The following is a 25,002-nucleotide window of genomic DNA, read 5'->3' as shown; positions in this document are numbered from 1 at the left end:
ATGCTTGTCTAATTTTTCCTTCGTGACCATGAAATTCTAGATGGTGACAATGGCAATCTAGTCCCTGGTTTAGGAATCTGGGATCAATATTGCTTCTTTGTTGAAGTGGGCTACGTCTGCATACTGAACTCTTTCTCTCCACAGTTCCCACCCTCCTTAAGACATTCTGGGCTACTCGCCCTAAGGCTGAGATACAAAGTGTCTCACGGCCCTCCACCGCCAGCAGTGTGGTCCTGAATCACACCATGGCAATCCACAAGAGAAGAAGAAAATAACCAGGCATCTGGGCCCATTTAATACAACCTAGAAATATAGTACAAGTGGGATTGAATAACATACTCGGATGGTCTTTAGGGAATGGATAAGGATAGAAACCCTTAAATTTGAGGTTCATTTAGCAAAGAGCAAAGAGTGTTTTGATGACAAAAGAATAAATAGTAAGTGCTGAAGAGAGGTGTGGACAGTTCTCAAAATACTTTTAGTATTTTTTCTGTCTTTATGATCGCATTGGCAACATTAAGGAATGACGTAATCCTGGCTGGGATGCGTAAAAGTCCTTCCAAAAGTAACTACACTATATAAACTTTGAAACAAAGGAACTAACATGTTATTTATAACAGAGCAATAAAGGAGTATAAAATTATGTCCAAGTCCCCTGAAGTCTGGTTCTGATGGGGCACATTCTCAGCCTCAGTTCTAGTATCTGAAGAATTCACCCACCATCCCTAGAAGCCATTTCTTTAGAATGCGTACACTTTCTCGAATCATGTTGATTCACTCCCTTGCGCATCTTTTCTTACCTGTTTTTGCTCTTCTCCTAAGCCATCCCACATGGAAGCCACAATTTTAGAGACTTCACCGAAGGTAGCATTTGGATTTTGGCCCTTGATGGCAGCCTGAGTATCACGAAAGAATAACGCATAAGCAGACACAGGCTTCTGGGGCTCATTAGGGTCCTTCTTCTTCTTCTTTTTGGGGGTTTTTGGTTTTTTCCCCATGTCAGAGGCAGGTCGCTTCTCTCCACCATTGACCTGAAATAAAACACAATCTGAATTATAGAAGAACTAAGAAAATTTGAGGACAAATCATATTGCTCTCCCTTGAGACTTACATAGATATACTCACCCATGCACATCACGCAAACACACGTTTCTAAGGGACGCTTGGTTTTGTCGTTGTTACTGTTTTTTCAAGTAAAACTTATTTCATGTAATTTTCAAGTAAAACTTATCTCATGTAATTTTCATATTCATCCTTTTCCAGCCTAGTCTGCATAACTTTAAAATATTATTGATTCTCTTTCTACTACTACTGTACTGTTAGATATTATACCTTAACTCGCTCAACGTTTTCTTGTTCTCACTCAGGAAGCTGAATGAGGAGCAGCATCGTGACTGACAGCAGCTGATTCCTCGTGTGGTAACCCTACTGGATGAGCAATCTAACCTGTTGGCTTCTGGGGGCTTTATCCTTCTCCTCCTACTTATGATTTTTTTTTTTTTTTTGTGGTACGCGGGCCTCTCACTGTTGTGGCCTCTCCCGTTGCAGAGCACAGGCTCCGGACGCGCAGGCTCAGCGGCCATGGCTCACGGGCCCAGCCGCTGCGCGGCATGGGGGATCTTCCCGGACCGGGGCACGAACCCATGTCCCCTGCATCGGCAGGCGGACTCTCAAGCACTGTGCCACCAGGGAAGCCCCCTCCTTATGATTTTTAAACAATAGTGGGCAACATGTCCAATGAATAAAGTTGAACGGCTTTTGGTGTTGCACTTAGGTCTACGGAATGCTGCTGGTGTGGAGAATGGCATAATCTAGACCCTAGATCAGCGATGTCCAACAGAAGCTTCTGCAGTGGGGGTAAAGTTCTAAAATCTGCACTATTCAATATGGTAGCCACTAGTTACATGTAACTAATGAGTATGTGAAATGCAGCTAGCAGGAATAAGAAACAAAATTTTAAATTTTATATAATTTTAATTGCCTTAAATTGAAATATTTACATGTGGCTAGTCGCTACCACATTGGAGAGTGCACCTCTGTAAACTAGATCCTCAAATCTAGACATTTCTAGAACAGCTTTAATATTCAGTTTCAGGATAGATTCCATTTTCTCCCATTTTTCCTTGAGTATGAATATTTGGATAATCTGAATTGTTATTATGATGCAAGTGGGAAAACCCCCCACAATGTATTGATATTGAAGACATCTGCATTTGAACTTTGATACTGATTATATGCGATGTCACTTTATCCACCTCTATAGAATGAGAGATTTGGGCTACGATTTCCTTCTAGTTCTAAAAGTATATGGAGCTACAGGAGTATCAAGTACTGTTGTCTTGGAAGGAACCCTCCTTCCACACGCCTCTCCCACCAGCACAAAGGCCCCCGTACACTGTCTCCTGAGGAAGTCACCATTATCAGGGAGGTTCTGCACCCTCACCTTCTCTTATTATGACTGTTGTTGCTTTTTTCTTCTTGGCAAACAATGTAATATGTATCTTATTCAGTTGAATTGCCAGGCAGAGTAATATGTGTAAAGTAACTGCCACCACTGGAGACGATGCATGATCTCCTGAGAGGCCAGTGGATGTGACATCAGAGGATCCACACTCATGTCCTCCTTTACTATTTTTAGCTGTGAAATCTTGGCAAGTTACATAATTTCTCTGGGCCTCCATTTCCTCTACTGCAAACCAGCTGCAGTGCCATTTTGTGATTACTGAGATGACATATATATATAAATATGTTTAAAACTTTAAAATGATATTCAGATGTTAATTATGACACAGGAATAACTTTTTACTGAATGAATGGAAAGAAATGACCTTAACACTAATTTGTGGTGCCATATGGTCTTGGTTTAAAAGTTATGCCTTGGGAGCCGAACAGAGACAGGAAAAGACTAAGTGAATTCTTTGGCTTTGGCTTTAGTGAGAAAGTTATTTAAAAGATTATCATTTTGAAACTGTCTACTGAAGCAGAATGAACAACCCCATGGGGACAGGATGCTCTGAACTGAGCTGACAAGCTAACGTAGATTAACACTAGAAGATAACTTCCTCAGGATGGGTTTGAGGTGATCCTGTCAAATGACTGGTCCTCAGGTAAATCTGCCAAAGGACAAGGATGCTGGGACTGGGCTGAGTTGATACTGGGCAAACCGGTGTAACGGCTCTAAACTAAACATGTAGGCAAATACGACCTAGAATGGTCATTCTCAATGGTTGAATGTTACAATCACCTGGGAAACTTAAATAACATCCTCATGTCCAGGCTTTAGCTCTATACTGATTAAATGAGAAAGTCTAGGAGCAGGAGACACTGGTCTCAGTCACCCTCAACTCCACTCCTCCAACTGCCCTTTAACTACTTCAGACACGCAACAAACAAGCCAACTTTCTCTTTGCCCCAAGGCTACACAGAGCCATCTTCTCTTCACAGCCAGACCCCTCCACGTGGTTGTGCTGGCTGCAGGCAGCTTTGGCAACTCACTGTACCTCCCCATTGCTTAGCTTTCAATAAGGTCGCCAAGGACCACGCTGATAAACCCAGTGCGCTTTTTACTCTTCCCCTGACCTGCTTTCTCACTGGGAGTGTCCTGTCTCTTCCAAGGGCTCCATGACATCACGGTCTCTGGGTTTCATGCCTACCTCGGTGCCCTCACTGTTTCCAGAATCATTTCTAGGCCCATCCTCCTCCACCTGGCCATTAAATGGTAGTGTTCCTGATGGTTTTTTTCTTTCTTTTTTGCTGTAGACTGTCTTCTCTTGTGAGTTTGTACTTAAGAGTGTCTTAAGACGAAGGGTTTCCATTACCACTTGTGGGTGGATGAGTGTCAAGTTCTTTTCCTCTGAATTCTGAGCATAGAAACAATTGCTATTTGACATCTTTATCTTCTTTATTTTTTTTATAATTTCCAAATTTTCTAAATATAACTATTCCTATATTCAAAATAGCAAAATATCAAGAAGAAAAATAAAAAGGATTCAAGAAAGACCACAATGAAGAATATTAAAAATGAAGGGATCGTGACATTGGAGGTCATATTTCATCAAGGATTGGGAATATTTAGACAAAGGGAACAAAGTGTAGGGAAATGAATGGTTCTCCATGGGGAATATTTACACCTGGACTCCTTTTAAATTTTAATTGAAAAATTAGTGATCTGAAACATTAAAATCTCCATGATTGCAGATTATATCTGTCTTTGTAGAAAATAATCAAATGTCAGTTGTAGAGATAAATTTCCTATGATTCACTGCAAATATTTTTATTAAAAGGTTTTCCCAAATAATTTAAATAGTTTCCCGATTCCATTGTCCAAAATTGTGTTTGAACTGCTGATCTTTATGCTTCCTTTCTTTTTAAATTGGGATTGGACAACATGGTGCGATCTACGGGATACGTGATGCCCTGTGATAACAGAAAGGACAGTTATCCTCCTGCTGGGCAATGTGGCCCATCTTTCTAGGGATTCTCTGCGGAAGCAGGAGAACCTGTTACTGCCAGTGAGAAGCTCTAAGTATCAAGTGTATGAAAACCACAAATTACTGTTTTGAGGCCACGTAGAGCAACGCTACAGGGATCTCTGAACAATTCCATGCAGCCAATCAATTTGGTTGGTTTTCTGGAGGCTTCCCCTATTTTCCTGGCTTGTTCCTATATTCTTGGTTCATAATATTCTGGCCACTTATAAAACTGCCCTCATAGAACTGAACTATGGTTTAAGATAACGCCCCTTCACCAAAAGCTGATGTAAGAGGAAACAATGAAAATAAAAATTATGTATGAAAGAGTTTTTAAAAATAAAATGTGCTTTGAAGGGAATCATTGTGATACTGCTCAGTGTTCCTTGTATAAAGACTTACTGGATATGTACAATGTCTTTGCTTTTAGGATGCAATAACGGGATACAAATTCCTTGTTGTGGTCTGGTGTCTAACGCACCCATGCAGGTGGGCAGTGCTCTGTGAAGTGAAGGCTGTCTGCCACGTGAACACTGGGCCTTGCCTCCTGATGTGTGAGGGTCTCATTTTTTATTTTGCCTTTTGCCTGTGTTTGGGAAGGTACAGAAATGAGCTGCTATTTCAGAGTCCGTATAATGAACTGGGAATTTGTCAGGCCTCCTATCTGGCGGTAGTTTCATCACATATTTGAAAACCACATGATCATATCTCATATACAAAGCCTCCCTAAAGAAAGAAATGTGGCTATAATTTGGATCCTCTTACACGCCAGGAATGGATTGTATCTTGAAAGACACCTGGCCTTTCTGACCATCAACTATTTGGAATGAACAATGATGTGAGGAAATTAGCTAAATGGGTTTGTAATACATGCCTGGATCTTAATTTTGAGTGTTGTCTGGATCCTGAATTCTTACTTAGAGGAATGAAAGCTTATAATTTTATGTCCTAATTTTCTAAGAGACCCTGACTTCTGCAGTCTAGAGCAGCACTATCTTATGGAATTTTCTGGAAAGATGGAAATGTTCTCTGCACTGTTCGAAAGGGTAGCCACTAGCCACATGTGGCTATGGAGAATGTTGTGCTGGAGCAACTGAGGAAACATTTTTTATTTATTTAATTTTAATTAGTCAAATTTAAATGTACACAGTCATACAGGACTTGTGGCTACTGTATAGGACTGTAGAGCACTGTGTACTGGACATTGTTTTAGTGTATAACATTTCTAGAGTTACTAGGGTTCTAAGACTGAAGAGTTAAATTTAATTCCAACGTCATAATCTTTACAATACAGAAGGAACCATATAATGCAAAAATATAAACTCCCCACGATGACAAGCACATTGAGAGTAAGGACAAGGTTCCGTTAATCTTTCCATCCTCACAGCATCTGTTCGGAGTCTTACATGCAGCGGATCATCACACATTTTCGCCCCTGTATTATACAGCAGTGGGCAGAGGCTTAGAATGACAAGGAAAAGGACATTTGAGACACATATAAAAGTTGTATGAGGGCTTCCCTGGTGGCGCAGTGGTTGAGAGTCTGCCTGCCAATGCAGGGGACATGGGTTCGTGCCACGGTCCGTGAGGATCCCACATGCCACAGAGCAACTAAGCCCGTGAGCCACAACTACTGAGCCTGCGCGTCTGGAGCCTGTGCTCCACAACAAGAGAGGCCGCGATAGTGAGAGGCCCACGCACCGCGATGAAGAATGGCCTCCACTTGCCACAACTAGAGCCCTCCCACAGAAACGAAGGCCCAACACAGCCAAAAAATAAATAAATTGATTAATTAAAAAAATGCAAATTCTTGAGTCCTACTCCATTCTATTAAAAAAAAAAGTTGTATGAAAATCATAGCAACTAAGAACATGTCTGGTTTGAGGCTTTAACCGTAATCTTGATCACCCACAGGCTTATTTCATATTCAATTTAAGCACTCATGAATAAACAAATACATACACAAATACATAAAGATACTACTCTCACATAAGCTTTACACAGATACATGTGCTTCACGTAACTTACTTGTAGACATAGATGTATTTCCCAAATCCCTAGGGGGTGTCCTTATGCTTCTGGTAATCCACCTCCTGTCATGTCTTATTGCTTAATTATAGTGATGTATTTAACTTATTAATCACAAGAAAACAATAATTTTTCACTTCAAAAAAGCCATGTGTTAATGGTGCTACTTAGAGAACACTTCTTAAGAATACAGAGTACTGGAGTTAAGAGTCTCAAGGAAAGAGAATCACTGATGTTGAAATGTCCCTGGAGAAGTTAGAAACGTCTACAAGCATATTAAAAATAAACTGCCACAGTCCCAAAGCCTTTAATGGAGCTGGGAGAGCTGTTTCACGCACAGGAACTTGCAGTGATCGCTGGAGTTTAAAATAGATTTTAATCAAGCACCATCTGCATAATAGGCTGAACAAACAACACAGAGCTCCACTTATAACACTTATCATGTAAAGTAAATATTATAAAATCTTCACCATAGTAACAGGGCATATCACAGCACTTTTTGTGATGGTACTGTTTCTGTAAGTGAAAAATTCTGCTACTTAAATTCATTCTCCCTCTTCTTTCTAAACTATGCCATCTAAAATCCCCTTATGAGAATAAATTCAAATAAGCATGGAAAGTAAGTCATCTAGTTACTGTGAAATCAGCAAGGTTGTAATACCTCTTTCATTTTACAATCGGGTTTACTACTATCATTAATAATAACAGTACATTTAATGACTCAAAACATCAATTATAGAAAACCACATATAAAATGGTGTACTCTTGAGATGATTCACAAGTGCAGGGCATTGTATCGGTACCACAGTCTGTAAAATAAATTCATTTTTAAGGATCCTTGATTCTGCCAAAGATAACTGAGTTTAGTTTTAGGATGAGGTTAGCAAAAATACTCAGTGGTCTTATATAATAAGGTAAGAAATTTGGGCTACTGTCCAGAAAAATCACTTTAGGGTGAAGAAAAGATTTGATTGTAATTATAGACACCTGTTAGTTATGTTTATCAATTTTGTTAGATTCATTTGGTCTTTTCTAAATTTGCCTGTCTAGGGCAATACGTTTACTTCTTATTATTTTTGACTGAGGGTTTCTCCTGCCTTACACAGAATGCACGAGCTATCAATACATGGTCCCAGTGAGTAAAATGCCAGGTGCCTACGTGTAGCCTCACTTGAGTTTTATTCCATGACTTAATCAAGTATGCTCAATTATCCAGAGCATGAATCATCTAAGAACATACACACCTTGAAAATACTATATCTTAGTATAATTTAATTACTTAAATGGATTTTAGGAACCATTATTTGGAATCGAGTACTAACTGGCGGCTTGACTGAATTTTACTATTTTCCCCAGAACTACTTTGCTAAGTTCAGCCTTAACCGATGGGATACTTTATTTTTGATAAACAAGTACATATTAGCTGCTGGGATACTTTTAAGAAATTCTTAAAAGTATCATGTATATTATATTGTGAAGTGTTTAAAAACTGTGTAATAAATACAGTTCAATGTGGAAAACACCAGACTTTAAAATCCCAATTTTAAATATTCTGTCCTAATGTTAGACAGTGTGACCAGACATTTGTTACCAACATTGCTTGATTTCACTTCATGTTTATAGAAACCTGTCTGCTTATCATTTTTATTTTATTCCAGGAATCTTCTAGCCTTCAGAACGGTGGTAAATAACAAGTACTTTTCTAAAGGCTTATTTAATTGTTGCTCTAGTGACACCCTATTTTTTTTTGAGAAGAAAATCCCTTCTCTTTCTGTCCAGTATGGTAATGTACATGCAGTGATGAACTAACAAATTCTAAGAAACTCTTAAAAGCGAAAAAAAGTAAGCAAAAGCAGGAACCCGGAGAAGTAGGCAGAGTACTGGAGCCAGCTTTCACCTTGAAGACAGCTGCTCAACCTGGTGAAACTGAATCAAAGTCACAGCAGATAGAAGACAAAGCCCATGGCTGACCGAAAACAGTGGGATGTTTAACGGGAGGCTTCCTATTAAAGGTCAGGACACAAAAGAATTAGACTTTCAGTGCAGGGTGAAATAAAATGATCTCCCTTGCACGTTCCCTCCCAAGACCTGCAAGGACGATTCTGAATGAGAGGGGAGGAATATCTTTTGTGATAATTCACAAACAGAAGCCAGCTTTTGTAAGGATTTATACCCTGAATGTATACTACTCGAGTGGTCTGAAAAACTGTAAGCCCAAAGCGGTTCTAGATTGTAATGGTCCAAGATGCTTGGGATGCTTGGCGGAAGCAAACACAAATCATCTTTAGTGGAGTCCACTTTCCAACCAGGTCTAACAGAATTCTTATAAAGTTATAATGAATATCAGCTGCTATTCCAAAAGCAAAAAAGCAAAATGAAACAAGGCAGTAAAACCAAGAGCCAGCAGCAACAATAAACAATAGAATCAGACCCCAAAAGGCGTCACGTATTGGAATTAGCTTAAAGAACAAAAGAGATTAAATCTATGGATAAAGAGGAAGCAACTAAAAATAACAAACAAAAAAAGTCCAAACAGATTTGAGAAAGAACCAAATAAAACTAGAAATATAAAATAATTGAAATTAAAACCTCAATATATCAGCTTTAATTTCAGATTTGATATAGCTGAAAATTGAATTACAAACTGGGAAATTGATATAAGTAAATTAATCAGAATGTAATACAGAGCAAGAAGGAAACAGAAAATATGAAAGAAAAGAGTCATGGAGGATAGGATGAGAAGGTCTAGCATTTATCTTATCAGAATTACAATGAGAAAGGAGCAAGAATAGGGTAGAGGAAATTTCTGGAAAACACCCAGAACTGATGAAAAAGAGAAATATTTAAATTTGGGATAAATTTAAAGGAACCCACGTACTACACAATGATGCTGCAGGACACCGAAGGCAAGAGACGATCTTAAAACTAGTCAGAGAATAGAGGCAGATTACTTTCAAAGGAAAGACAGTGAGGCAGCAGAATTCTCAAAAGCAATAATGAAAATCAGGATTCAATGGAGTAATATATTATCTTCAAAATGATAATAGAGAATCACTGTCAATCTAAAATTCTTTTCCTAGTGGAAGTACTTTTTAAGGTAATCATGTTCCCAATAGATCCTCACGAGAGAAAATTTTAAAGGCATAGGGAAAATGACGTCAGATGACAAACTTATGTGTGAATAAATCTAAAGAAAAAAGACTACAAAGACAATAAAAATAGTATTTCATGGAGTTCATAAAATCACATTTAATTTAAATTTAAGATAAATTATAATTTAAATTATAATTAAGATAAACAACAGCAATAACTGCTCCAGTATAAATTGAAAGGAGGGTGTTTGGAGTTAAAGTAATTTAAGAAGGGTAAAGATATTGATCAATGTTAGACTTTCACACATTTGTGTGTCAGGAGTAGTTGCTAAACAAAGAGAAAGATTATAAAATTTCCAGTCTTAAAATGGGAAATTTTGGAATGAGAAAAGTGAGAACATTCTTAAGGAAGGTAAGAAACAGAAAAGAAACATAGACACGTGTGGGACAAATAGAAAGCAACAGATCAATACTGAAATGAGAAATAAACCCAAATATTTTAGTATTTATATGAATGTAAATGAAGTCAGTTTCCTGTGAAAGTAAAAATTTAACTATATACCACTGACAAGAGACACATATAAAACTTAAGAAGACTTTTAGCAGAGAAGCTGAAAGTAAAAGGATGGAAAAACATATCTTGTGATTCTTAGCCCATAATTTCCTTAAAGGGAAAACTGTGCTAAAAATACAGTTGTAATGCCAGATACTTTAAGTGTCTTAAAGTGTCTGTTACACATATTGGATTACAGGCTTAGAACCACAAGCTACCCGAGTTTGTATTTCTTTGATGTTTGACTGCATGTCTAGTTTATGACTTCAGGCTGTCAACACAGCTCCAGAGCAATCAGAACCGTAAGGAGTGTTTATAAGGTGATAATTTATTTTACTGATGTATTTACAATATTTCTCTCTGTCAAAACAAAGTTATTTCATTTACTTGTTCAATTAGATAAACTGGAGTTAATCTGCAATTGCTTAAGAGAGCACAAAGTATTAAGAGGGAAGGTTTAAAGCCTTCTTTTTCAGGTGTGAGACTAAATATTCTTTTTTTAGATCTCGTTGGAAATGATTTAAATGATCCTTTTGACTTAACGCTACTTCACATTTAACTGGAGCTGCTGCAGTACAACAGTGCACATAAACCCTGCTCATATATAAAGGAAAATTCCGGTTTAATCATTAGCTGTGATGAAGAATCCTGAGCATTTTCATCAGAGGACTTTTTTTAGCCGTTTAATAAACATAAGTTGCATAAATGGGCAGGAGAATTTTGTACTGGAGAGAAGGTGAAGGACAGCACGTAGAGCTGGAATGGGAGGATGGATTTTGAGATGGAAAATGCACTTAAACTCAACATAAATTTGAGAATATTTGTGTAGACAAAAAGTCATCTTAATGAGGGCATTCTTGAGAAATCCACCCCTAGGCCTTCACACGTAGCTTATTCAAGACTATACAACTATGGAATATAAATTCCACTATACAATGCTTACGTGATCATTAATAATAAGCTATACGTTACTTTGAGATGTGGATGTTAAGTGATTGGGTAGGATACTCACTGGCAAAGTTTCATGCTAGCCTGGAAACTCATAACATACACATTCATACCTCAGCAAAACTGTAAGATAAGGACCTTATGCGTCAGTAGAAAATGGCAGAACCTGTCAATATTAATTCTATGAATTTCTGGTTTCTACTCAGTCTGCTACTCATATAAATTGAAGAGTGTGGAAAATGCTATTGTAAGTAAGAATAATCCTGCATAAAATTTACTGTCAGAAGATGCTAATTTTGCATTAATTTCCTGAAATGTCAGCAGTGAATACTGATAGAGATATAATCCAGATGCGCCAATTGAGCTTTACTATGAGTAGAACATTAATTTTCCCCCTTGCAATATAGTACTTAACATCTGTGTTTAGAAATATAACTTGAATTATCCACGCATAATTTGATATCTAAATCACTGGCCACAAACAGATTCCTGGTGTTCACACTTAGAGCCAGGTGCTCATTAGCCGGAGACACCGTTAGAATAATATAGATTTTCTTAAACATTTATTTTGCCCTCTAAGTGATCAGCCAAAGGTCGGGCTTCTCCTAGCCCAGTACACTATTTATGTAACATCAGTTAGTCTCCTCCCTCCTTTTTACTTTCCCTCTTGAGCGGCTGGCTCACTGACAGGGAGAGACTGTGCAGGGAGAGGGGCACTGATATCTAGCTGTGCAGCTGTCCTGAAATGTACCTGGGATTTGTTTTCATCAGGGACGGTGGACAGCAGATGTGGAAATGAATGAAGTTTACACTCACACAAACCTAGAAACTGGAGGCCCAGCATGGCGTGCAGGGTCGTCAGGAGGCAGAGACGGGAGAGGGCAGAGCGTGCCCAGCGCCTTTACTGGGGTTTTTGTGGGAAGGAAGGGGCGAGGCAGGGTAGGTATACTGAGTAATCTCAGGACTGGAATGTTTGAACAGTTTCAGTGGGCTTGGCTCTAGAGGTGGTCCCTAGTTATCCATGCCTAGCCCTGGGGGGAAACTCTGCGGGGAGGTGGTATGTGAGAGTTTGATAAAGGAGATAACTGGGGTGTGGGCTCTGGATTGGTTGGTGTGTTTATCAAAGATGCGCTCCCAGGGGAGTCATTCACTACCTCTAGGAATTAGCTTCCCTGGTAGAGTTTCCAGGATCAAGGGCCTACACGCCAGAGCTTCAAGAATACTGAAAATAATGAAATAGAACCAATAGAGCAGCCTTGCCTTTGTCATCAGGCTAAATAAATCTATGTGTCACTATCTGGGTTGTTAAAAGATTAGTGTAGCTAGCTACTGTTAAGTTAACCACATAGATCAGAATCCCACGGTATTGCCATTTGTCTCCCCAAAACAAAATTCTCACAAAGTGAAAAGAAAACAAAGGGCTGACACAAGTGACAATTCATTAGTGACATTAAACAAAGAGGAGGAATATGAAGTGTGCATGTAGCCACCAGTGTTTTTCACAGTAATCAGGCAGGGGTCCTTCTCACTGGGACAAATTTGGAAGATGCCTGACTGATAACCAAGGCAATAAAAAGATGATTTCGATGTTCTTGACTGAGAGTATACTTGGTTATGATGCAGTCATTTGAAAAGGCTGCCTTGAATACTTTAAAGAACTAACTACCTTTTGTAGCTAATTTTCCAAAATAAGGACAATTACGACCCATCTTTTTATACAGATAACTTAAGGTGATGCAGATAGACAGACAGACAACCATACTGGCCTGGGGTTAACAAGAGATACGTAATGAAACACCTAGGCTCCTTCTTCTGGAAGGGAGTCATCTAATATCTCTGGCCCTTCTTTTCTTCATCCTAAATATGAAATTTTTAAAAAAAAAATAAATTTATTTTTTGGCTGTGTTGGGTCTTCATTGCTGCATGCGGGCTTTCTCTAGTTGAGGTGAGCGGGGTCTACTCTTTGTTGCGGTGCGCAGGCTTCTCATTGCGGTGGCTTCTCTTTGTTGCAGAGCACGGGCTCTAGGCACATGGGCTGCAGTAGTTGTGGCACGCGGGCTCAGTCGTTGTGGCTTGTGGGCTCTAGAGCACATGCTCAGTAGTTGTGGCACATAGGCTTAGTTGCTCCACGGCATGCGGGATCTTCCCGGACCAGGGCTTGAACCCGTGTCCCCTGCATTGGCAGGCGGATTCTTAACCACTGCGCCACCAGGGAAGTCCCCTAAATATGAAATGTTTGGATAAGATGATCTCAAAGGATTCCTCTAACCACAACACACACATACACACACACACACAGCGCCATCATTATATCCCTGGGATGTTGCCTTCTTAAAATAAGGTGGTTAAATTGAAAGATATTTTGGAATGAGTGGTGAATTAAGCTTGATTTTGGACACCGAGTCCTACAAGATTATTATTTTCCCTTACTCACTATGCAGACCCTATACTGCGTGGGTGCAACCTATTTTTGTTTAATACATTTGCACTGAGAGGATTTGTTAGGAACTTAAAAATGCAATTGGACAAGCAGGTGATTTAATCCATTCGGTCCCCCACCAACGTTTCTCATTTGGACGATATAACTTGCATCCGCCATAGGTCAAGGGAAGTGCCCGTCAATAGTTTTTTTAGGCAGAAAGCCTTTCCTATTGGTCCCCAGAATAACCTCGTCATACCTTAGAGGTATCATCGCCTTCATCCTCATGCACTGAGCTGGACGGTGAAGGAGTTGCAGACTTGCTTCCGGGAGGAGACGGCGAGTTGTGGGGGACACTGCTTCCCCCCATGTTCAATCCAAGCTGAGCACTTAGCTGTGATTGGTTGATGGTGGTGAGCTGGCCATGCTGCATCATGCCTGGCTGCTGCCTGAGCTCTGCAGGCTGACCCCTTGGTCTCATGGCCGCCATCTGAGGATGGGAGCTATACTGACTTCCTTCTGGGCTCCGTATATCTTGCATCTGTAAAAAACAATGCAGAGGAATAATTTTTCACAAAACTTGTTTCTGGAAAAAATTTTTTAAATTCCTTAGGCTTTAAAAGTCCGTTAGGATGTCCTGCTAAACTATACACATTTCCACCCCGTCCCTCAGAGTAGGATAATCCTAACAGTATATATCACCCTGAATTTGAGAATTCAGTCAACATCACATTTCATTACTCAAGACCTGGTTGATTATATTTACAGTCCTTCTTTACACGGCAATGAAGTGCAAACATATAGCATTAACAGCTATTTATGGTGTAAGTTTCAAAATACTGATGCTTATTAGAGTGTCAATATTATATAATTATTAGTGATTACAGCATTCACAGTAATTCATGAAACTCTATTTCTTTGATTCTCATCATTTAAAAAAGGTTTTGAAAGTTAAGCATACTATGGTTCTCAGTTTACTTCTATATAGGCTAGTACTGGCCAAATGATCTACGAACTTCCGACTCAGAACATTTACAGGCTGGTATTAACCAATTGATTAATTGACTATTGAAATGATTTGACTACACAGTCCGATTTGAAAGTAAAGCTCTAAAGTTGCAAGGTCACCATATTAATCCATTATGCTATCTGGGTCACTGCTTTTTAGCCTTAATGAGACTCACTGTTACAATTCAAGCAGTGAATTTCATCTCTGCAAGAATTAGAATTAAAAGCATTGGAGGATGAAGCTCTTAACATATCTAGAGGTCAAATGTGTTGTCAGAAGAGTGTGGTGGATTTCACTTAATGTTTCTCTGGCATTTTCAAACTTAAAATAATGGGGACTATTTTGTGGTGCTTACAGAAGCAGCTCAGTTTTGTTCACTCTGAAGGGCATTGGGGAGTTCATGCAGGTAGAGGGTTTATAAAACAAGAGAGAGAAAAAGAGAAACAAATGGAAAAAAGGAGGGCAGTGAAGAGATATATGTTAACGTTACATCTGGGAATGGAAAAAGTAAAACTAATGTTACCTTTCTCTATTTCATTTAAAAAAAACCCATATAGTGTCAGATATTACCACCATGACATGGAAATAATGAAAAGGTCAATTAAATAACTTAGTCATAGGAATTTTTTTCTTTTGGTAATAAAATCATTTTCTACCAATGCTCTCTAGTCATTTTACCAACCTAGTTAGACCTCCCTGAAACTGGAGTGCTGACTGAAGAGGTGTCTGCCTGTGTCCTCTGTATTAGGTTTACTGTCTCCACCATAAGGCATCTTATTAGTCAATACCTTTTGACCTTTCCAAGTCTTGCTACTGCTTCATCTTCAGACTCAGTTCTAGGAATCCTAGACTCTGGTTCTCCTGGGTGAAGGGTTAGTCTGGCTCTATGGCTTTGTACCCATTGATTGCCTGGTTTAAATCAACCTTTTTCCCATAATTTAAACCACGTTCCTCCAATCCTTCAAAAGTAGCTCATAGCTCTCCTTTTTATGAAACCCCTCAGTAAGCAGGTATCACTATTCAATGATACATGTGAGCGCTGCAGAGGCTCTAGTGACACGTTCTCAATCTACAGAAGAGGAGACTGAGGGGCTGTGAATGTCTGTTGAATAAATATATAAATGAATGACTAAAACCCAGAGATCTTAAATGACTTCCCCGAACCACACAGTTGGAGTTAAAACCTACATCTCTCAATTCCAGTCTTTGATACTTCCCACTGTATTAAGCAGCTGATGCAATATTTTACGTATCCCAAAGAGAGAGTTATAGTTAATTAAACATAGTCAAAAACACCCATCCAATATTGCCTACCCAAATCCATGGTTTTTATCTAGTCCATTCATGTTACCTCCACTCACATTTACTAAAATAGTTTTTGTTCCTGCTTAACTGTTCCTATAACTTCCATAATCTGACCTTCCCTGTGAAATAATACTAGCTTTCACAGTTATTCATAAAGTTGTGCCACTGAGTCTTTTTCAGGCCCATACTCTAAGGCCCTGAGGTCCTATTGTGTTCTTCCTTAGACCCTTAGCATGTAGAACTGGTCTCTCATTGTGGGCACAGAGCAATGGGTGCCCATAAAGGGCACTGTCCTATACAGGGCAGCTCCCTCTCCCAGCCCTGCACCAAATAAAGCACTCACACGCATATTCAAACATATCTGTTTGTAGAGGACACATTTGTAGAGCCCTGCAAATTAAAAATGTTTACTAACAAAATCATACTTTAAATTATCTTTCCAAACATATGTAGCTAATTGATATCTTTATTTCTCTGTCACATAAATCCCAGGTTACAAGCATGAACAGTTGTAACCTATCGGGAGCCCACTTCTCACTCTTTCAGAAATATTGTGGTTTCCACGTGACATTGCAGAAGATGATCTCTAAATTGACTTACACACAGAATTTCCAGATTTACGACTACAAATTTCACTTTAGAGCACCTATCTCTTCCTCCATTTTGTAATCCTTTTTATTGTTTTATCATGCTAATTAGTGTGGTGGGTAGATCTCTGAGAACTAACATTGTATTTCCACCTTTGTTATATTAGTAGAAGGAGGTGGGCATGGTGGAAGGGGGTAGGGAATCAATTTGGGTCGGGACCACAGAGTACTCAACAGGGTACCACTTTTTCAACAGACTCATCATTAGTTCAAAATATGGTGTCACCAATGGTGTTAGGCCAGCAGACAGCAGCTTTAACACTGAATCAAAGAATAATTTTCCTTTGTGGAGGGTGGCAAGCACAAATCAGAGAGCATACTCATCTCTTTAGGCCTCAGATGCACTTAGAAATAGATCTTAACACCCTTGGTGACATTTCTGAATTAGGAGGAGTTTTTCCATTTCACCTTGCTTTGACAGAAGTCAGTTTACTATTTATCACTGCCTAATGTATAATATGGGGCAAAGTAAACTGGAGGGACTCTGATTACTGAAAACTAAGAATAATTAGTCAGCTCATGAAGGTAAGCAAATGTTCTGATTACTGGTTTCCTTCTAGGAAGATAGTGACTAACTACAGGTCTTAATGTGAAATACGAAACTTCAACTTGCAAAATATTATTTCCTGTTACTCTCCAGTATTTTCAATTTACCATGAATAATTCACTTAAGTCATGCTTAATCTCAACTGCTGTTCTGATTCCTCCCAGCTCCTTCACTGACTTTATTCTTCTTACAACTTTCCACCCCGAAATGATTCCCTAACATTCTGTTTTTCAGTCGCATTTCTTCATCCAGCTAAGGTGCATCATGATTTCGTTAATGGGGAACGTTCTAAATGAAAACGTACAATTCTGGCCCAAACTCCAGGTCTAACTCTGCTAGATGTCACTACTTGGACATCACCCCTGCTGGAAAACTGAATAATGTCTTCTTTCTCAAAACTATTTTGTACTCTGTGTCCAATTTTTTTCGATGATACCTTCATCCTCCCTGTCACTTCTACTCTAAATGTTCTAGTAATTTTGGGTTCATTCCTTTTCTATCAAACTCTTGTGAGTTCCACTGAGTCTGCTCTACAACACCTGTTCCATCTTCCCTTCGTCTCACTCACACACCATTCACGTATTTCAGGCCTTCATTTCATCCTCACTTGCAATAGCTACTTAACTAAAAAGAATATCTTCACATCCACCCCAAAGAGTACTGTAAAATTAATCTTCACGAGCCAGGCTCAAAACCTTCCCAGTGATATCTGCCTACCAAATTGAATCCAAACTGTTCAGCATGCCATTCAAGATTCCAAATGAACTTTATTCCTTATAAGTGTCCTTCACACACTTGATTGTTCAACCAAACCCAACTAATTGCTTTCCTTTGCCTCTCTCTCCCTTGAACACGTGTCTTTCTTTATGCTGCTCTTTCAGCATTCACTTTCTGAGCATTTGCTGTTTGAACTTTTGAAAAACAGTTACAAAAAAATACTTTGCTCAGTGATTTCTGGTTTGCACAGAACTTTTACCTCCTGGGCCTCATAATTCCCCTTTGAGGTAGTCCTATAGAAATGGCTGTTTTGTACAAGTTTATTGAGAATGGTAGAGGATAAATGGTCTCAGATCTCTCTACCAACAAAGATTAAAGTAGAAATAAGTTTATTTTACATATTTGTGATCTTTTCACAATTCCACGACACCATTACCATATTCACATATCCAAACCCTGAATATACTGGGTTGGCCAAAAAGTGCCTACGGTTTTTAAGTAAAAATAAAAGACACATTTTTCATTTTCGCCAAGAACTTTATTGAACGACGTATTCACCCTTTTATTCCACTACCTTCTGCCATTTTCCAGGCAACTTCATAATTCCATCGTCCCAAAACATTTTATCTTTTTGAGCAAAGAACTGTTCCAGGTGCCTTTTTTTTTTTCAACATCTTTATTGGAGTATAATTGCTTTACATTGTTGTGTTAGTTGCTGCTGTATAACAAAGTGAATCAGCTATACATATACATATATCCCCATATTCCCTCCTTCTTGCGTCTCCCTCCCACCCTCCCTATCCTACCCCTCTAGGTGGTCACAAAGCACCCAGCTGATTTCCCGGTGCTATGCAGCGCTTCCCACTAGCTATCTATTTTACATTTGGTAGTGTATATATGTCCATGCCACTCTCACTTCATCCCAGCTTATCCTTCCCCCTCCCCGTGTCATCAAGTCCATTCTCTACGTCTGCATCTTTATTCCTGTCCTGCCTCTACGTTCCTCAGAACATTTTTTTTTTTTAGATTCCATATATATGTGTTAGAATATGGTATTTGTTTTTCTCTTTCTGACCTTCTTCACTCTGTATGACAGACTCGAGGTCCATCCACCTCACTACAAATAACTCAATTTCGTTTCTTTTTATGGCTGAGTAATATTACATTGTATATATGTGTCACATCTTCTTTATCCATTCATCTGTCGATGGACACTTAGGTTACTTCCATGTGCTGGCTATTGTAAATAGTGCTGCAATGAACATTGTGGTACATGACTCCTTTTGAATTATGGTTTTCTCAGGGTATATGCCCAGTAGTGGGATTGCTGGGTCATATGGTAGTTCTATCTTTAGTTTTTTAAGGAACCTCCATACTGTTCTCCATAGTGGCTGTATCAATTTACATTCCCACCCGCAAGAGGGTTCCCTTTTCTCCACACCCTCTCCATCATTTATTCTTTGCAGATTTTTTGATGATGGCCATTCTGAGCAGTGTGATACCTCATTGTAGTTTTGATTTGCTTTTCTCTAATGATTAGTGATGTTGAGCATCCTTTCTTGTGTTTGTTGGCATTCTGTATATCTTCTCTGGAGAAATGTCTATTTAGGTCTTCTGCCCATTTTTGGATTGGGTTGTTTGTTTTTTGATATTGAGCTGCATGATCTGCTTGTATATTTTGGAGATTAATCCTTTGTCAGTTGCTTCATTTGCAAATATTTTCTCCCATTCTGAGGGTTGTCTTTTGGTCTTGTTTATGGTTTCCTTTGCTGTGCAAAAGCTTCATTAGGACCCATTTGTTTATTTTTATTTCCATTTCTCTAGGAGGTGGGTCAAAAAGGATCTTGCTGTGATTTATGTCATAGAGTGTTCTGCCTATATTTTCCTCTAAGAGTTTTATAGTGTCTGGCCTTACATTTAGGTCTTTAATCCATTTTGAGTTTATATTTGTGTATGGTGTTAGGGAATGTTCGAATTTCATTCTTTCACATGTAGCTGTCCACTTTTCCCAGAACCACTTACTGAAAAGACTGTCTTTTCTCCATTGTATATTCTTGTCTCCTTTATCAAAGATAAGGTGACCATATGTGCATGGGTTTATCTCTGGGCTTTCTATCCTGTTCCATTGATCTATATTTCTGTTGTTGTGCCAGTACCATACCGTCTTGATGACTGTAGCTTTGTAGTATAGTCTGAAGTCAGGGAGCCTGATTCCTTCAGCTCCATTTTTCTTTCTCAAGATTGCTTTGGCTATTTGCAGTCTTTTGTGTTTCCATAGAAATTGTGAAATTTTTTGCTCTAGTTCCGTGAAAAATGCCATTGGTAGTTTGATAGGGATTGCACTGAATCTGTAGATTGCTTTGGGTAGTAGAGTCATTTTCATAATGTTGATCCTTCCAATCCAAGAACATGGTATATCTCTCCATCTATTTGTATCACCTTTAATTTCTTTCATCAGTGTCTTACAGTTTTCTGCATACAGGTCTTTTGTCTCCTTAGGTAGGTTTATTCCTAGGTATTTTATTCTTTTTGTTGCGATGGTAAATAGGAGTATTTCCTGAATTTCTCTTTCAGATTTTTCATCATTAGTGTATAGGAATGAAAGAGATTTCTGTGCATTAATTTTGTATCCTGCTACTTTACCAAATTCATTGATTAGCTCTAGTAGTTTTCTGGTAGCATCTTTAGGATTCTCTGTGTATAGTATCATGTCATCTGCAAACAGTGACAGCTTTACTTCTTCTTTTCCCATTTGGATTCCTTTTATTTCTTTTTCGCCTCTGATTGCTGCAGCTAAAACTTCCAAAACTGTTTTGAATAACAGTGGTGAGAGTGGGCAACTCTGACTTGTTCCTGATCTTAGTGGAAATGGTTTCAGTTTTTCAACATTGAGAAAGATGTTGGCCTTGGTTTGTCATATATGGCCTTTATTATGTTGAGGTAGGTTCCCTCTATGCTTACTTTTGGGAGAGTCTTTATCATAAATGAGTGTTGAACTTTGTCGAAAGCTTTATCTGCATCTATTGAGATTATCATATGGTTTTTACCCTTCAATTTGTTAATATGGTGTATCACTTTGATTGATTTGTGTAGATTGAAGAATCCTTGATTCCTGGGACAAATCCCACTTGATCATGGTGTATGATCCTTTTAATGTGCTGCTGGATTCTGTTTGCTAGTATTTTGTTGAGGATTTTTGCATCTATGTTCATCAGTGATATTGGCCTATAGTTTTCCTTTTTTGTGACATCTTTATCTGGTTTTAGTATCAGGGTGATGGTGGCCTCGTAGAATGAGTTTGGGAGTGTTCCTCCGTCTGCTATATTTTGGAAGAGTTTGAGAAGGATAGATGTTAGCTCTTCTCTAAATGTTTGATAGAATTTGCCTGTGAAGCAATCTGGTCCTGGGCTTTTGTTTGTTGTAAGATTTTTAATCACAGTTTCAGTTTCAGTGCTTGTGATTGATCTGTTTATATTTTCTATGTCTTCCTGGTTCAGTCTCAGAAGGTTGTGCTTTTCTAAGAATTTTTCCATTTCTTCCAGGTTGTCCATTTTATTGGCATATACTTGCTTGTAGTAATCTCTCATGATCATTTGTATTTCTGCAGTATCAGTTGTTACTTCTCCTTTTTCATTTCTAATTCCCTTGATTTGAGTCTTCTTCTCCCTTTTTTCCTTGACAAGTTTGGCTAATGGTTTATCTGTTTTGTTTATCTTCTCAAAGAACCAGCTTTTAGTTTTATTGATCTTTGCTGCTGTTTCCTTCGTTTCTTTTTCATTTATTTCTGATCTGATCTTTATGATTTCTTTCCCTCTGCTAACTTTGGGTTTTTTTTGTTCTTTCTCTAACTGCTTTAGGTGTAAGGTTATGTTGTTTATTTGAGAGTTTTCTTGTTTCTTGTGGTAGGCTTGTATAGCTATAAAATTTCCTCTTAGAACGGCTTTTGCTGCATCCCAGAGGTTTTGAGTCATTGTGTTTTCATTGTCATTTGTTTCTAGGTATTTTTTGATTTCCTCTTTGATTTCTTCAGTGGTCTCTTGGTTATTTAGTAGCATATTGTTTAGCCTCCATGTGTTTGTATTTTTTACAGTTTTTTTTTTCTGTAATCGATACCTAGTCTCATAGCATTGTGGTAGGAAAAGATACTTGATACAATTTCAATTTTCTTAAATTTATCAAGGCTTGATTTGTGACCCAAGATAGGATCTATCCTGGAGAATGTTCCATGAGCACTTGAGAAGAAAGTGTATTCTGTTGTTTTTGGATGGAATGTCCTATAAATATCAATTAAGGTCATCTTGTTTAATGTGTCATTTAAAGCTTGTGTTTCCTTATTTTCTTTTTCTTTTTTTAAAAAAAATTTATTTATTTAATTTATTTTTGGCTGTGTTGGTTCTTCATCGCTGTACATGGGCTGTTCTCTAGTTGCGGCAAGTGGGGGCTACTCTTTGTTGTGGTGCACGGGCTTCTCCTTGTGGTGGCTTCTCTTGTTGCAGAGCATGGGCTCTAGGTGCACAGGCTTCAGTAGTTGTGGCTTGTGGGCTCAGCAGTTGTGGCTTGTGGGCTCTAGAACGCAGGCTCAGTAGTTGGGCACATGGGCTTAGGTGCTCCGTGGCATGTGGGATCTTCCTGGACCAGGGCTCGAACTGAATTCCCCTGCATTGGCAGGTGGATTCTTAACCACTGTGCCACCAGGGAAGCCCCTCCTTATTTATTTTCATTTTGGATGATCTTTCCATTGGTGAAAGTGAGGTGTTAAACTCCCATACTATGATTGTGTTACTGTCAATTTCCCCTTTTATGGCTGTTAGTATTTGCGTTATGTATTGAGGTGCTCCTACGTTGGGTGCATAAATATTTACAATTGTTATATCTTCTTGGATCAATCCCTTGATCATTATGCAGTGTCCTTCTTTGTCTCTTGTAACAGTCTTTATTTTAAAGTCTATTCTGTCTGATATGAGAATTGCTACTCCAGCTTTCTTTTGATTTCCATTTGCATGGAATATCTTTTTCCATCCCCTCACTTTCAGTCTGTATGTGTCCCTAGGTCTCAAGTAGGTCTCTTGTAGACAGCGTATATACAGGTCTTGTTTTTGTATCCATTCAGCCAGTCTATGTCTTTTGGTTGGCACATTTAATCCACTTACATTTAAGGTAATTATCGATACATATGTCCCTGTTACCATTTTCTTAATTGTTTTGGGTTTGTTATTGTAGGTCTTTTCCTTCTCTTTTGTTTCCTGCCTAGAGAAGTTCCTTTAGCATTTGTTGTAAAGCTGGTTTAGTGGTGATGAATTCTCTTAGCTTTTGCTTGTCTGTAAAGGTTTTAATTTTCTCTGCCGAATCTGAATGAGATCCTTCCTGGGTAGAGTAATCTTGGTTGTAGGTTTTTCCCTTTCATCACTTTAAATATTTCCTGCCACTCCCTTCTGGCTTGCAGAGTTTCTGCTGAAAGATCAGCTGTTAACCTTATGGGGATTCCCTTGTGTGTTTTTTGTTGCTTTTCCCTTGCTGCTTTTAATACTTTTTCTTTGTATTTAATTTTTAATAGTTTGATTAATATGTGTCTTAGCATGATTCTCCTTGGATTTATCCTGTATGGGACTCTCCGTACTTCCTGGACTTGATTGACTATTTCCTTTCCCATATTAGGGATGTTTTCAACTATAATCTCTTCAAATATTTTCTCAGTCCCTTTCTTTTTCTCTCCTTCTTCTGGGACCCCCTATAATTCGAATATTCGTGCATTTAATGTCCCAGACATCTCTGAGACTATCCTCAATTCTTTTCATTCTTTTTTCTTTATTCTGCTCTGCAGTAGTTATTTCCACTATTTTATCTTCCAGGTCACTTACCCGTTCTTCTCCTCAGTTATTCTGCTATTGATTCCTTCTAGAGAGTTTTTAATTTCATTTATTGTGTTGTTCATCATTGTTTGTTTGCTCGTTAGTTCTTCTAGGTCCTTGTTAAACGTTTCTTGTATTTTCTCCATTTTGTTTCCAAGATTTTGGATCATCTTTACTATCATTACTCTGAATTATTTTTCAGGTAGACTGCCTATTTCCTCTTCATTTGTTTGGTGTGGTGGGTTTTTACCTTGCTCCTTTATCTGCTGTGTATTTCTATGTCTCCTCCTTTTGCTTAACTTACTGTGTTTGGGGTCTCCGTTTCACAGAGTACAGGTTTGTAGTTCCCGTTGTTTTTGGTGTCTGCCCCTAGTGGCTAAGGTTGGTTCAGTGGGTTGTGTACGCTTCCTGGTGGAGGGGACTAGTGCCTGTGTTCTGGTGGATGAGGCTGAATCTTGTCTTTCCCATGGCAGGACTGCGTCCGGTGGTGTGTTTGGGGTGTCTGTGAACTCAATATGATTTTAGGCAGCCTCTCTGCCAATGGGTGGTATTGTGTTTCTGTCTTGCTAGTTGTTTGCCATAGGGTGTCCAGCACTGGAGCTAGCTGGTCGTTGAATGGAGCTGGGTCTTAGCGTTGAGACAGAGTTGTCTGGGCGAGCTCTTGTCGATTGATATTATGTGGGGCCAGGAGGTCTCTGGTGGACCAATGTCCTGAAGTCGGCTCTCCCACCTTGGAGGCTCAGGCCTGACACCCGGCTGGAGCCCCAAGACCCTATCAGCCACATGACTTTTGGGAAGTCTGAGGTCTTCTGCCAGTGTCCAGTAGGTGTTCTGTAGGAGCTGTTCCACATGTAGTTGTATTTTTGACGTATTTGTGGGGAGGAGGATGATCTCCACGTCCTACTCCTCTGCCATCTGGAAGGTCCTCCCCAGGTGCCTTTTACAGTCTTCCAGGGAACTGAAAGTTTTTCCATTAAAAGAATTTTGTAAAGACCTAAATAAATGGAAATCCAAAGGTGCAGTGTCTGATGAATACGGAGAATGAATCTGAACTTCTCAGCCAAGCTGTAACAGTTTTTGTCTGATCATCTAAGAAACACTCGTCTTGCGTTATCCTGATGGAAGATAATGAGTTTTTTGTTGACTAATTCTGGATGCTTTTGTCAAGTGCTGCTTTCAGTTGGTCTAATTGGGAGCAGTACTTGTTGGAATTAATCGTTTGGTTTTCCAGAAGGAGCTCATAATAAAGGACTCCCTTGCAATCCCACAATATACACAACATCAGCGTCCTTGGATGAAGACCAGCTTTTGGTGTAGTTGGTGGTGGTTCATGTCACTTACCCCAGGATCTCTTCCATTTCACATTACTGTACAGTATCTACTTTTCATCACCAATCACAATTTGTTTTAAAAATGGAA

The 25,002-nt window shown here is 38.9% G+C and overlaps 1 protein-coding gene across 10 annotated transcripts in view; it reads right to left on the bottom strand.

Annotated features, from left to right (window-relative positions):
• The window catches only part of TOX (thymocyte selection associated high mobility group box), a 298,437-nt gene that overhangs the window by 33,532 nt on the left and 239,903 nt on the right, over positions 1 to 25,002 (bottom strand). For all 10 annotated transcript variants that reach the window (XM_079902017.1, XM_079902021.1, XM_079902023.1 and 7 more), the window contains 2 exons: positions 13,769 to 14,050; positions 801 to 1,031 (listed from right to left, as the gene is read on the bottom strand). In XM_079902017.1, coding sequence (XP_079758143.1) covers positions 801 to 1,031; positions 13,769 to 14,050 — 513 coding nt within the window. The remainder of the gene's footprint in view (positions 1 to 800; positions 1,032 to 13,768; positions 14,051 to 25,002) is intronic.

This window comes from Stenella coeruleoalba (assembly GCF_951394435.1).
Source record: "Stenella coeruleoalba genome assembly, chromosome: 17".
Classification (NCBI taxonomy): Eukaryota; Metazoa; Chordata; class Mammalia; order Artiodactyla; family Delphinidae; genus Stenella; species Stenella coeruleoalba.
The sequence above is the reverse complement of the archived record's forward strand: the minus strand, read 5'-3'. Positions and strand labels throughout refer to the sequence as shown.